The following is a 16,087-nucleotide window of genomic DNA, read 5'->3' on the forward strand; positions in this document are numbered from 1 at the left end:
AGCAGCAGCTGCGCGCCATCAAAGCGACTATTTACATAATTCCTCCTATTCGACAGATAGATAAGGAATAGAAAGAGTTTGGATTATTTAAAGTGGCTCTGATGCTGTTGCCCTAAGCAGAGTTGTTTAACGATCAGTTATGATAAGACAGAGAGGGCAGAAGAGGATGAGGAGGATGATGATGATGGGCGGGCTGAAGGGCTGGAGGCGTTGCTCATGCCCTCCTCCTCCTCCTCCTCCTCCTGTAGGGCCAGCAGACAGTGTGAACTTGAACACTGACGGGCACAGCACTGAACGACAGTCAAATCACACATCACTGGCGTTTTATGAGATTTATAGTGTCCGCTTAGTTCTGGTGTAGTTTTAGAGGAGATTCTCTCACTATGTCCAGACGCAAACTCGGCAGCAAACCGCAACACCTGAGCGCAATGCAAGGTAAGTAAGATTTAAAACAACTTTATGCATTTAAACGACAAACGCAAGACATTTATTCGAAAACCTAATATGAATAAAGTACTAGTGTGAGAAGGAGACTACGAGTATCAGTAACCAGTAATGTGTAATCAGTGTAATAACTTTTCACGTGGTTTGTCCAATGCGTGTACAGAACTTGACATTGGAGTTGAAATAATAACCTACCCTCTTGTTTTTATTTGTAGTGTTGCTGAGCGTTCACTATCATATCAGCCATTCGCGTATCAAATTTACTATTAGCTAGTTAGGAGATTCTACGTTTGAGTTTCTTAAACACTCTGACCGAGTTAGAGCAATAACATAGCACTTCCTTATTGCATCTTCACAATATCTTTATGTTTTGTGTCGTCACTTTCATACCTCAGCGGCTAATTTTTAATTTTAAATTAGATTTAATTTTATTTACGCAGTTCCTAATTTTTTGATGATACTAAACACGTTATTTTACACGCTGGCAAGTGCGTTTCGCTTTCATATTTTTGTTTACTAATATAAATAATTGATTGACAAATCGATTGATCACCGTCAAACGTATTCGCGTTTTGCGTTTAAATATTGCTGTGAAAAAATTGTTTTGATCATGACAGGATCTTTTTTGTTGTTTGTTTTATCTTCTAACTGTGGGCAGCTGTGCGTGCCTCACCTGACCACAAGACTTGAGTCTAGTTGAATGTGTGTGCAGTGTCCGAAGCGGAGTCGGATTTGTTCAATGAATCAATTTCACGAAGTGAGCTAACGTTACTTTAAAAACCGAATAGCAGCCAATTAATCTTAACTCTAATGTGTTTACAGCTGACCGTTTTATCAACACGAATGCGAAACGAATTGCATTTTGTTAACATGCTTAAATTATTTAATTTGAGATGTAAGTTCATTTTAGTATTGCCTAAAATAGAACCTAAAATTACTTTGACTTTGTTTTTATGAGCTAAATCATGGCTACAACTGAACCGAGACACATTAAGTCATAAGCATCCACATAAATAGAATACAGTAATAAACCGCAACATGTGTCTATAAATGGCAATCCTGCATATAATATATATCCCCACAGCGAGATGTTTTCACTTTATCACGTGTTTCTTGACAACCGCTGAACGCTTGAAGCGAACTGCTCGAAGGAACCGATTCATTTGAATGAGTCGGACTTCCAGTTACTAATGTGTGTGTGTGTGTGTGTGTGTGTGTGTGTGTGTGTGTGAGAGAGAGCAGCCGCGCCTTTTGCGTGTCGGCACAAACAACCAGAGCTGTTGAAACAGGAAAGGTGACATTTTTGAGTAACCACCGGTGAAATCCTCCCCTCCCCGGGACTGTCTGTACCTGCATCGGCATGGACAGCCTAGCCCGGGCAGGTGGATCCAGTCCAGGCTGTAAGGTGTGTGTGTGTTGTGTGTGCTCTGGAGTCCATGACCACAGCAGCGGCACCCAGGCCAAAGGGCAAGTTCCTCTCTTAAATCTTGGTCTCTACACAGCCAAGTTAAAGGTGGTCGAGTAGTTTGTGTGTCTGCACAAATTCATTGTGTGTCAAAGTTAAATGTGTATTAAAATATGCAGATTTGATCCACCTCAGGTGGCCCTGATGCTGCTTTGCTGCTGTGTGAATGAAATGCAGCAACGTTGCATCCTTAAATATTGTCTTTAAAAATAGAGAATAGCTATATTTTAATATTTCTATGTTAGTAGGTAAACTAGTGCAGCATCATTCAGTTTAAAAAAAGACAAATTATTAAAATGACTTTCAGTTTAGACACAGAAACATTTTTAAAAATGTGGTCAAAGTAGGCTTTTATTCATAGTCTTGGTAGCAAAATCCTGTTTGGCTCAGTTTGGCCTGTCTAGATTTACATACTGCATCGCTTATTCGCCACAGCGGTTATGAGTGGTGTGAAAGACACCTTGTTTAGATCAGCAGACTTGTGAGCGTGGTAGGACTACAGTGCAAAGTGCCTGATACATCAGCATGCTCTAATGGGCGAATTGCTCAAGCGGGTCGGAGCTGCTTCGTGCTGCTTCCTGTGCAAAGCAGACCTCGGTGGCAGAGACACAGGAAGTGGTCAGTATATGCTGACCAGACAGAGCCGTGCTGATGATGACAGTTTAGCAGTACGCCGACGATTGCAGAGAACTGAAAGTAGCACATTAGAAGAGAAACGAGGCTTTTGCAAAGCCACCCAGTTGGGTCATTTCAAGAGTACCAAGGGACTCTCTGAACTAAGAGTGTTTTTACAACTTTTTTTTGTGTGTGCGTTGTTCCACTCACAGACGATCCGGATTCCACAGTGATCCCCACCGACTCGTCGCCCTCACCTGAGCGGATGCCTCAGCCTGATGATGGAGGCCGTGATCTCTTGACATGTGGCCAGTGTGGTCAAGCCTTCCCATTGGCTCACATCCTCACCTTCATCCAGCACAAACAGGGCGGATGCGGCACAGCCAGAGCCAGGCCTCAGGTTCACACCCCTCCGTCTCCGGCCAATCGGACGCTGCAGTTCGGCCAAGGAACGCAGGTGGAGGCGGGTTACGTGGAGCTCCGGCGTGTGACGGACAGGAGATGGAAGGAAGAGCCAGGTGTGAGGGTGGAGGCCAACCGAGCCGGTGAGTTCTAGGTGCTAATTAGTGTCTTTTTTTGTAAAACTGTCCCCTCATTTAACGACCTTGTCCCCAGTCCGGCTCATTAGCCTGCCGTTGCTGTGGCGCTGAGGCCTTGGTGAGTTCGCGAGTTAGAGACGCCGGGCCTAATTGTGTGGAAGAGATAGGCAGTTCTGCTACACACGCGAACAAACGTACACTTATACATGCACCCTGGGGGATGGCGGAAAGGCACCTGAGCACACCTGAGCATCTCCTTAGCTCTGTCTCTCAGGTGAAGTGGCCAGGTAAACACAGCACAGTCAGGCCACCAAACTGCACAACTCCCAGAGCTCGGTCTCTCTCTCGCACACACTTTCCTCAAACCCCTCATTATTCCAGCACTGTCAGTCATAGCAGGTGCTGACATGGTGTGTTATTCCCAGAGTCCTTTGTGAATTGCTTCGCTCCCGTCCTCTTACTGCGCCATTCAAAATAAAGTCTCGAAATTTGACGTTTTTCCCATTTTTGATTTTGAGTTATGACTCTATTGCCAGTTGAAGCACCGCACAGGCTTAAAAATAAAGGTTCCAAGAGGTTTGCAAAGACTTCACAGAACAGTGAACGGTTCATAACAGTTTGTTTACTCATCTCATATGATTTTCTACCTTCAGATGAACGCAAACAATGATTTATAGGTGAATAATCCATCTTAGTGAGACTATATACAGTGCCTTCCAAAAGTATTCATACCCCTTGATTTTTTTTTTTTTCCATGTTTTATGTTGCTGCCTTATGTTAAACCATTTTAAATTACTTTTTTCCCACTTTCCCAATCTACACTCCATGCAGAATTGTCACACCTTCATAAATATACTAAAAATAAAAAACTGAAATAAGTACATTGCATAATATTCGTACCCTTAGCTCAGTACTTGGCTGAAGTACCTTTACAGCCTCAAGTCTTTTTGGGTATGATGCAACAAGATTTGCATCAACATTTGCCAGTTATCTGCCATTCTTCACCTCACCTCTTCACCTCTGAAGCTCTGTCAGCCTGGATGGGGTTTGGCAAACATTTTCACGTTTCAAAGCCCAGATTCGTGGAGTGTTGCAGTTGTTTGTTCTTCTGTAAGTTTCTACCATCTACCGTCCTTCTCCCTCAGTTGCTCAGTTTGGCCAGGAAGCCAGCTTTAGGAAGAGTTCTGGTTGTTTCAGACTTCTTCCATTAAGGGTAACAGAGACTACATGCTTCTGTGAACCTTCAATGCAGCAGAATCTTTCTGAACTCTTCCCCAGATGGGTGGCTTGATGCAATCCTGTCTCTGAGCTCTACAAGCATTTTTTTTTTATTTACCTCAGGGCTTGTTTTTTGCTCTCATATGCATTTTCAGCTGTTACACCTTTTATTAAGACGTGTGTGCCTTTCCAAATCATACCCATTCAATGGAATTTGTCACAGGTTAACTTCACCCAAAGTGTAGGTACATCTACGAGCAAAATGAATGATTCTAAGATAGATTTCAACTGTCCCAGATAAGGGTATGAATACTTATGCAGTGGACAGATATAAGTTTTTTAATTTGAATACATTTGCAATTTGCTTTGTTTTTTACCATTATGATGTGTGGAGTGTACATTGATGTGGGGAAAAAAGTTATTTAAAGCAGTTCAACATGCAGCAACAAAACAAAATGTGAAAAAAAAGAAGGGGTGTGAATACTTTTGCATAACAAATGTCAAATGAATAAATGTACATGAGCGCTGAAGTCGACACTTCGAAAACCAAACAAAGCAAATATAATGGCAATCCATAAAAATCCAGTTGATGACTCAATGTCTTCTAAAACAAAACAATAGTTATGTGTAGAATGATATCTCAATATTTTCTGGAATTTTATCAATAGTGATAATTTGGCGATATTTTGCTGAGCATGTTATTGTGGTGGTATTTTATTCAATAGTGATAAGGGAAAATATAGTTTAAATATAAACCTGAAATAATTGAGTCATTCATTCAACCGATTCGTTCAAACAGCTGATTTAGTAACAAAACAGTTCTGCTGTGGCTTTGTTCGAAACTACTTTTTTTTTTTTTTTTTTTTACCGAATATAGCAAAAACAAGTCTAAAATGTAAGTCAATTAATATTAACTTCTTGTTTTTTGGACTGTTTCATAAAATCACATTTGCAATCGTACTGATATTTGCCCTCTTATCTTGAATTGTGAGGTAAATACATTCTAAATGTATTTTAATAGCCTAAATTAAACGTCAGCTGTGTGCACTCTCTGGGTGTGTTTTTGTTTGGGTATTGCGATTATATTTGAAATGTCAAATGAATATTGTTTAAACAACAATTACGTATATTATCGTAGACAATATATATCGCACATCCCTACTGTAAACTATCACTTGCAGCCAAGCAATCAGGTTTTAATAATTTAACGTCCTAATAGTCTAAATAAAAGCGAAGTTTTCATTAATGTTGAAAGTTCTTTGTGGAAGCAAAGATGCCAATAAACAATCTATTACTAAGAGTGTGCAAGAATAATTTTGGTAAAACATTGAACTCTTTTGACTGTTAAACAGGATGTTGGTGGGTGTGTGTGTGTGTTATAATAGTGTGTGTGTGTCATAGCTACTTCAGTGTTTTTCAGTGCAGTACTTGGCCCTAAAGGGAATCGTCGGCCTGTGCAGGTGTTGGTGTTTCTCAGCGTGATGCTATTGAACCGTGACCTGAACTGGTTCCTCATACGAGCAGGATTCTTTCGCCCTACAGCATGAGCAGAGCAAACATTTATTTGTTTATAATTACAGACTGCTTATAGAAGCAAGCAAATGATTATGATTGATCGTTATCAACGAAACGTGGTTTTGCTTTCGGTCACTCCCTTCTGTACGTACACATGTTTGCGTTTCCTTCCTTTATGTGCTCTGCTTCCGTCCGTCCACGGTTTTTGCTTTTCTGGGGTTCAGGTCCCTCTTGCCTTTTTCTGTGTGTGAAGGTGTATGTTGCTGATAAAGGTGTCAGGGTGAGAGGTGCAAATATACTAATGTGTTACTTCCTCACTGTCAACAGTCTTGGGTTATTATTGACACAAAGATTTTGAGGCTTAAGTGACAGAAAAGACAGATGAGATGAGAGATCAGGGCTGATAAGAAACTGTTTGAAGTGTAAAAATTTAGCTTGAAAGACTATGTGAGTATGTGAGAGTAAGTGAATGATGAGGAGTTGTAACGGACAGGTCAGGGTTGCCAGATCTGTAATATTTCATATTGTTATCTATGTTCAAAATGGTTGTTGAACAGCATTTATTTGAAAATCGAAATAATGGAGATGTCTTTACTGTCAGCTTTTGATCAGTTTGATTCATCCTTGCTAAAAATGTTAATTTTAAATTATCAAAAATTCTTTTTTTTTTTAATGCCAAAAATCATTAGGATATTAAGTAAAGATTGTTCCGTGAAGATATTTTGTACGTTTCCTACCGTAAATATATCAGAACTTAATTTTAATTAGTAATATGCATTGCTAAGAGCTTAATTTGAACAACTTTTTTTTTCCCCGAATATTTAGATTTTTTTTTTTTTTTAAATAGTTGTATTTTGATCAAATATTGTCCTATCCTAACAAACCATGCATCAATGGAAAGCTCATTTATTCAACTTTTTACTTCATATGTATTGTACTTGTGTTACATGAATTTAGGTCTATTATATTGGAACCGCATCGCTTTTCTGTTGATATTAGACTTTGCTTTTAGGATATTACCCCATAAATAATAATTTCCACTATTTTTTAATTTAGATTTGTTGTCACTCAAATTATTTTTGAATTCACATACAAATAATTTGGTAGCGATATTAAAAGTAATTTTAAGCAGATCTCTAAATAAGCTTATATTGGTTATATAAAGTATTTGTATACATATAGTGCCGTCAAATCGATTAATCGCGATTAATCGCATCCAAACTAAAAGTTGTTTTTCACAATATATGTGTGTGTGTACTGTGTATTTATTTATTTATACACATACTTTTGTGTTTACACACACATAGATTGTGTAAACACAAACATATTTTGGATGCGATTTATCGCTATTAATCGATTTGACAGCACTATGAATATTTAAATATGTATACAAATACTTTATAAACCAATACAAGCGCATTTAGAAATTTACTTTGAATTTGACAGCACTTTTATTTATTTCGAAGTCATCTAATAAAATACCAAATATAGGTGGCAGAACTTTTAAAACTATCTGAATACTTGGACCCCAAAAGGATAGTTTAATGCTGTTTGTGTGGATAAGGGCGTTTGGTTTTTGTTGTTTTTGTGCTTTCATTTTGACTCATCCAATGAAAATTCAGTTAGCCCACAACCCATCAGACAGGAGTGCGTGTGTATGCACTTATGTGTGGGTGTAAAAGAGTGACACAGAGAGATTTTGGAGACGGCGGTGCAGTGGTTATGGATTATTGAATTAGTGTAGACAATGTATCAATAGTCTTATTTTTATTTCCTCCAGCTTTCTCTTAGCTCTTCATTTCAACTGTGCCTTTATTCTCGCTCCCGCTCTCTCTCTCACTCTGTTCCCTAGAGAGAGAAGATTCTGCCTGCTGCTCGTTAGCGCTCTCAGCCAATCTGCATTTTTAATTAGCGGTTATTGCTTCTGCTTAATATGCAATTGCTACCCTGGGCCAAATGGGAATCCTTACAAAAAAGAGTGAGGGGAAAGAATGGAAGAAAGGGAGAGAGGAGAGAGAGAGAGAGAGACAGGCTGGGTATTGTGTTTCACTCCAAGACCCTGAGACAAAAGCCGCCCTCCACCCTCCTCGCACTCTCCACCCGAGGGAGAGATTTGGAAGCAGAAGGGGTGTTGTTTGGCGGGGGCGAAGGTGCAGTCACAGGGGTGATGATTTTTCTGTTGTTTTTCATGACCTGTGCAGCTATTTCTTTTTGTTCTTAAATTAAACACTTTTCTTCCATCCTTCCCCTTTTCATCCCTGTTTTAACCTGCGTCCCCGAGGCTCCCAGATCGGCTTCTTGCTTTTTCAACTCGAGTTCTTCTCCAGGCACCGAGTACGGGAGAAAGAATAGGAGAGGCTCGTTTTAATCTTCTTCTTTGCCCCCTCCCAATAAAATGCAGAAGGATTTTGACTTGCGGAGATGTAAAAGAGGCTTATAGCACTCTGCTTTGAACCCTTTGTAAGAGAATGGAAAAAATGAAATGAATTTCTCTCAGTTTTGGGATCCTCTTTGCAGACAGGCCCCATTTATCAAGGAGGCTGAGTCAGGACTCATTTGCATAAAACCTTCGTTTGCCCCGTTCCGCTAATTAGCAATTTGCAGCTTAATTGGCGAGCGGCTCTCTGAAATAGAGACAAAGCTAACCACGTTTAAAAATACCACCAGAGCTGCTAAAGGAGCCCATCCGTGCTCATTTGCTTCTGTCTCAATCTTTCTCTCCGCAGTCACCCGGCTCTCCTGTGAGCACACCTTTAATCAGGCACGGCTTTCTGCTCGGGTCTGACTCAACAGCGGTGCTATTACCAGCCCATTATTGCTCTGACACCTGCAGGGCTTTGTGACATGCAGCTTTTCGCTAAAAATTTGCCTGAAAAATTAGACAAATGAGGAAAACGTTTTCTCGTGAGGTGATGCTGTAGATCAGGAGGATGAGTTTTGTCACATGTAGACTGTAGCGTACTAAATACTACTATTAGCAGGATACAGATGTAGGTGATTAGCAAAAAACAAGTCCAGGTCATATTTTATTCTAAAAAGACAATATATATTTTTATAATGTTCTCATTACCATAAAGTTGTCTATGATTTATAAATGGTTTACAGTTTAAATAATATATATCATATATATCATATAAAGTGGAATCATATATATAATATAATGATTCCACTTTACAGAAACAATTTTGTGAAATTTTGAAAGGAAAACATCATAATCAAACTAAATAAACAAAATATAAGTTCTAATTTCTGTTTTTGGATTTTGGGTCAGTATGATATGAACACGTTCTTGACACATTTCAGTGCACAGGTACACCTAGATAGCCTTCTACTTTGGCAAAAATGTACAGTATGCAGAAGGAAAGCATATTTACCATAATTTATTGGATATTTTATTGGACTCATCGAATTATCACCGAATTGAGCATGCATTGTATTGAGGTCACGTAACAACATAGTATGCTGAATGCAACAATAAATGTGACTCTGGACCATAAAACCAGTCATAAGTAGCACAGGTATATTTGTAGCAATAGCAACAATACATTGTGTGGGTCAAACTTATCGATTTTCTTTTGTACCAAAAATCATTAGGATATTAAGTAAAGATCATGTTCCATTAAGATATTTTGTAAATTTCCTACCATAATATGTCACAACTTAATTTTTGATTAGTAATATGTATTGCTAAGAACTTCATTTGGGCAACTTTAAAGGCTATTTTCTCCAAATTTAATTTTTTTTTTTTTTTTGCACTCTCAGATTCCAGATTTTCAAATAGTTACATCTCAACCAAACCATATATCAATGGAAAGCTTATTTATTCAGCTTTCAGATGATGTTTAAATCTCAATTTAAAAAAAAAAAAATTACCCTTATGACTGGTTTTGTGGTCCAGGGTCACAAATGTTTCAAACAGCTACCGTTTAATTTTATACTGTTTTTAGTATTGGATATCATGCATTCTGACCAGTGTAATATGCTGTACGTAGCATATTAGCATTCTTTTCTAAACATAGCCTTGAATTGTACCTGCCCTGTTTTCGTATGCTTTGTGGTTTTACCTGTTTTGCTCTGTTTTCTGTAAATGATCGTGTTCGCCTGCAGCCTTTTCTTTCTGATGTTTCATTTTCATGTCGTCATGATGACAGACATATTTCCGGTCCACTCAGCATATTTTGTCAAAAATGTACAGGGTTGTATAGCATGAGAAAGGCTGTTTGTGTTTGCATTTGACCCACATTAAATCTCCTTAACATACTGCCATTAAAAAAATGGAATCTGTTTGTGTTTTTGTCATTTTAGCATGTAAATGTAGCTTTAAGTTAGTTTGTTTGACTAATTTTTTTCTTTCTCTCCAATACAGAAGAGCCCTCCATTTTCACCTGCCAGGTGTGTCAGTGCGTGTTCTCCAGTGCATGGACTGTCCTCCAGCATGCTCAGAATGCACATTCTCTCAACATCTACCAGGTTGAAGACGACACCATAGCACAGACCTCAAAACCAGCAGCCACTATGGATCCGCGTCACCTGGGTGCTGCATTGGCCTCGGCATTTCAGCCATCCTCTCGACGATCCACCCCCCTTCACAAGCCTCCCCACAGCTCCAGTCATGCACCACGTGACCTTCAAGGCCTGAACTTCTCCATGTGTTTGCAGCGCCTGGCAGAGGTTAGCTGCAACAACGGTGGAGTAGTACCTTCCCCGTCCCCATCTCCACCAGCCGCTTCACCTTTTCCCCACTCAACTCCCTTACTTCACACAGCCTTTTCCTGCGAGATCTGTGGTCAGGGTTTCCAATCTCTGCGTAGCTTGTCCGCCCACCGCCGCACTCACGCTTGTGATAGGCCCTACCACTGCGGCGTATGTCAGCTCACGTTCTCCCAGAGTGGTGAACTGGCACGACACATGAGGAGTCACCGCCGAACTGCGTCTGGACAGGAAATTGATCCCAACTCTGCCAGCGCAGATGAGGACCGAAAACTTGGACATGGAGATAATGATATTTCCAGTGGTCATGGAGCAAGTACAGAAGCTGGGAAGCCTCTAGGAGGTACTAACCTGATCTTAACGTCTTCGCAGTCCAGAGCTGTGGATCGCAATCTGCTGCGCTACTACCAGCCTCAGAGAGAAGCAGATGAGGAGGCTCAAGGTGAACCGCAGCAGCCATCCCCCTATGGCAGCCCCTCAGAGGGCTCTCTGGAGAGCGGAGATACAGGTGGAAGCGGCGAGAGTGGGATCGCCAGTGGCAACTGCACACCAAAGCGTCCAGAACGGGAAGATCGTCCTCAAGGCGAATGGGAGCGAGAGGTGGAGGCCGTGGAGATGGTCCAGGACTGGCAGCGGGAGAACGAAAGGAGGCAGGTCACCAGCGGAGGTGGCAAGAAGAAAAAAGAAGAGGCTTGCGAGTACTGCGGAAAGTGCTTCCGCAACAGCAGCAATCTGACGGTCCACCGCCGCAGCCACACGGGTGAAAGACCGTACCGCTGCGGCCTCTGCAGCTACGCCTGCGCACAAAGCAGCAAACTCACGCGCCACATGAAAACACACGGCGCCCGTGGAACACGTGCCCCCTTTCAGTGCCAGCTATGTACTGTCCCATTCACCGTCTATGCCACACTGGAGAAACACCTCAAGAAGGTCCACGGACTCACTCACGCCAGTGCCGGTGCCTACAGCCAGGGCTCGCTTGCTGATTACAACGGCCTCAACATCAAAATGGAGGACGACTCTGTCAGTGATCAATCAGGAGCTCGCATTACAATGCTCACAGAATCCAATGTGGACCTTTCAGAGCAGCTCAAAGAGGAGGACGCTGAGATGAGGGTCAGCGCCGATGAGCCACCTACCTCTGTGGAAACAGGCAGCACTGTGGCGTTAGGTCAAACCACAGTATAAACATAGCATTTGATTTCTACACGTGACCAAAACCACCAAGCTTGACGATCTTCTGCCCGCAACCCAGTATGCGCATCTTATCAAAAAACCAAGAAGACCTTTCTTCAACTTCGCTGCAGTACTTACAGACACTCTAGGGCGCAATGCTGATACTGTCCGAGACTTCTCATATCAGTACAAGTGCCTACTGTTAAATCCGAACATGCAATATTTGAGGACTTCAGAACTCTTTAAGGCCCAACCGTCATTGTCAAGGCACTTCGAGCCCAAAATTACCACTAGTAGAGCACAGCCAGAGTTTCTGGAGACCTTTTTTTGATCCCAAAAGACAATCGCACAGGTGATTACCAATGTGATTTTGAATTCTACAAAGCAATTAAGAAGTGGACACCTTGGGATAACACTGTTGTGGCACTCTACCACAGAGCCTTAAAGGTTCATGGTTTGTAAAAATCAGTAATTGGAATGGTCTACATCAGGGGTGTAGAGTCTTGCAGAGTTTAGCTCAAACACACCTAAAATGGTAATTAAAGTTTTCAGGACCTTCGAGGCAGGTGTGTTACAGTAGGCAAAGCTAAACTCTGCATGAGATTGACCCTCCGGGAGCAGGATAGTATAGTCCTGCTGCTGGATGGCCACTGTCCTGCAGAGTTTGGCGCCAACTCTAATCAATCAACCACATCTTAAACAGCTAATCAAAGTCCTCAGGACCTGTGTTAGAGTAGGCCAAGCTAAACTCTGCAAGATATTGACCTTCCAGGAGCAGGATAGTACACCCCTGGTCTAGTTAAGACTATGACCTGCACAAATGACAACAGGGACAAATTTGAGCTTGTGTTTTCCCAACTATCTGACAGGGTTGTTTTCTTTTTTGATACTGTATATTAAACCGGACTGATTGGGTCTGTGGCAATACGTTCACTGTCACTTATTACTGTTCAAGAGCATTTGTTTGCCATTTTTTGTCGTTTAGAATGTCAATGTGTAAATATATAAATTTTAGTTTGTGCTGACATTTTGTAACACATTCCACGAAAATGTATCACGTATTAGTTTATATAGCCACTCTACTGCACAAAAAAAAATTATTTGTTCTGTGAGCCTGTTTAGTCTGTTTACAGACTATATATATATATATTTGTTTTACTGCCAAGCACATTAAGATGCTATGAAAAGTTTTTGTCTTTTTTTTTTTTTTCTCGTCAGTGGTTTCTCCAGGTTGTTTTGTGGTCATGCGAAACGAAAAAGCCTCATTTCTGATGAAAGACTGGGTTGGAAATGATAGCAATGGTGGACCCATTGAGAAAGCACTTGTGTATGTATGAGAAAGAGTCGGAGAACAGATATATGATAAATCTATACAGGGAATGTTTGCTTTGTTACAGTTTTTCTATAAGTATCAATGTCAGGGAACTGTTATGTTACGGTTTATGTTTGTGTGGTAACCTATGGTAGAATAAATAATCAAATGTAATAAGCAATTTTTTTGTATTAACAAATGTGAAAATAGTCGGACATCCAATTGTGTCCGTTTCTTCAGGGAGCAGCGAAAACAAAGCTCGTTTTGTCCTCTGTATATTGTTATTTCATGCCATGTCATATGTGATTTCTCTCAGAATTCTGTGTGTAGCTCGCAACTTTGCTGTGTATTTTGTATTTCGATGCCTATTTGTATGATAATTAAAAAAACAGAGGCAAAGTCAGAGGGCGTGTGTGCGTGAGTATGTGAGAACCAGAAAGTGTGACGGCACGAACGGTGAAGTAAAACCTGCCGCTACATGTCTCAGATCGCATCACGAATTCACCAGTATTTGCACAGATGAACCGCTCTCCTCTAACGGCTATTGTTGAGTCATAGTCCGTTAGTAGTACAGTCATATCTGACTAAAGCACTGGGTCATTCCGGTTGGCCTTCAAAGAATAGGGTTTGATGGAACAGATGAGATTGTCAGGTAGATTACGTGTCCAAAAAAAGTGTGATTATACATCTGGGGAGATGATGATGATGACAAAGCCCGAAAAGGAGTGCTAGGATTGAAACGGGTGGATGTTGAGAAAGCCGAGGGGGAGCGGAGTCATCTTAACAGCTCTCTTCTTTTGTAAAGGGACAAAACCTTCACGCCGGTATCGCTGGCCCCTCTAATGAGTGGGATGCTCTATGATCCCTATAGCTCATTAACAAGCAACCTTTTTAATGAGCTTTCAGCCTGGGCTGGGGGAGGTTGGATTGAAGGGACCATATGTAGCTTTCACCCCGTCTCCAATTATCGCTATTTCGGCGAACGGGAGAAGGATGAGGGAGGGGTCTGAAGCGTCATTTCTAACTCTGGCAGTTCAGCAAAAAATTCCCGATTCTCTGAATCACAGGTGATCGCCCTGGGACCCGCATCGCTTCTTCTCTATCAAAACCTTATACTCCCACCCCAGCCACGCACCATTTGGTGGCCGCACGGGCCCAATTACATAATGTAACACGAGCTTCTCCGAGTTAAGATGGCCTCTGGCAGATGAAAACATTCCCAGGTGCCCTTTGTCTCTTTTGGGCCGCCTCTCTGCACCTTTTCTCAAACACGTCGGCCTTCTGAGCTGGGACTGGCCCAGGTTTATCTTTCCCGGCCAATCACAATGACGCATTGCTGTCAGGGCGTGGTGACGGGTAACTGACCGCGCAGACCTGCAGGTGCGTGTGGACTTTGAGATGTGTTTTGAGTTTGAGCTCAAACCACAATAAATACCCCACGTACGTAGCACTGCTACCTGGGTGAAAAGGGAAAGTTTGTGGTTTGTGGGTCTTAAGAAACTTGTGTCTAAATCTGCACATCTTCTCAGGGGGGGAAATGTCTGAATGCATGTAGTCATAAACGTTTTCATTGTGAATTTCTTTACAAGACATTCTTAATGGGAGACATTGACAGAAACCTCTGAATCAGGTCAAGGACCCTTTTGAATAGAGAGAGACAGAGCAGGGGGCCCCTGTTTTATTGTAGAAAACTGATTGTCTGTCTTTTAACATGCGTATAGTACCATATGTGTTTATATATTATATAATGTTGATTAAATTGCTTTTGCAATAAAAATAATATTTTAATACTTTAAAAAATGTTGATTTATCATCAGCATTGATTAGGGTAAAGGTACATTTAATTTAAAATAATAATTTAAATATACAGATTAAAGTGTGTGTGTGTGTGTGTGTGTGTGTGTGTGTGTGTGTGTGTGTGTGTGTGTGTGTGTGTGTGTGTGTGTGTGTGTGTACATATACAGCATATATATTTTTTACAGCATATACATACATTAACAAATAAATTAGAAACACAGACATTTTACAAAAATACATTTTTCATTTTTTTCTCATTTAATTTTTAGAGGTAAGAGTACCTTAAATTTTCATTTAATTTTTCATATTTTTATTATTTATAAATGTTTTACATTTGTGTTTTAATGCTTAAACTTCATATATATATATATATATATATATATATATATATATATATATATATATATATATATATATATATATATACATACATACATACATACATAAATAAATTAGATAAAATAAATACAATGTTTTATTATTAAGGTAATAATTTTTTTTTTCTAATTAAATTTGTTGCATATTTTTATTATTTATGAATGTTTAACATTTGAGTTATGACACTTAAACTGCATATACATACATTAATAAATACATTTGATAAAATAAATCAAATAAATTAGAGAGAGAGAGGTAAAAGTACATTTTTCATTTTTTTTTCTTTTTTAAATTTTTCTATTTATATATACTTTACATTTGAGTTATGATGCTTAAACTGCATATACATACATAAATAAATATTAGATTAGAGAGGTAGGAGTACATTATTCTTTTTTTCTAATTTAATTTTTCCTATTAGTATTATTTATAAATGTTTTATATTTGAGTTTTGATGCTTAAACGTCATATAAATATAAAATATATATCCATAAATGACTTAGATAAAATAAATACAATGTTTTTTATTAAGGTAACAATACATTTTAAAAATATATAAAATTTGTTGTATATTTTTATTATTTATAAATGTTTAACATTTGAGTTAAGATGCTTAAACTGCTTATACATACACTGATAAATAAATTAGATAAAATAAATCAAATAAATGAGAGAGAGAGAGAGGTAAGAGTACATTTTTCACTTTTTATAATTTAATTTTTCATACTTTTATTGTTTATAAATGTTTTTCATTTGAGTTTTGATGCTTAAACTTAATAAATATACATTAATAAATAAATTAGATAAAATTAATACGTTTTTTTTATTAAGGTAACTAAATTTTTTTCTAATTCAATTTGTTGTATATTTTTATTATTTATAACTATTTAACATTTGAGTTACGATGCTTAAACTGAA

The 16,087-nt window shown here is 39.4% G+C and overlaps 1 protein-coding gene across 1 annotated transcript; it reads left to right on the plus strand.

The window, feature by feature from the left end:
- Nucleotides 1-281: 281 nt before the first annotated feature.
- Nucleotides 282-13,397, plus strand: znf296 (zinc finger protein 296). Its single transcript, XM_073850519.1, has 3 exons — nt 282-435; nt 2,737-3,069; nt 10,163-13,397. Exons 1-3 carry the CDS (start codon nt 384-386, stop codon nt 11,692-11,694), a joined length of 1,917 nt encoding a protein of 638 aa, XP_073706620.1. The 5' UTR covers nt 282-383; the 3' UTR covers nt 11,695-13,397.
- The last annotated feature ends 2,690 nt before the right edge of the window (nt 13,398-16,087 follow it).

The sequence above is a fragment of the Garra rufa genome, chromosome 11, assembly GCF_049309525.1.
Source record: "Garra rufa chromosome 11, GarRuf1.0, whole genome shotgun sequence".
NCBI classification, from domain to species: Eukaryota; Metazoa; Chordata; class Actinopteri; order Cypriniformes; family Cyprinidae; genus Garra; species Garra rufa.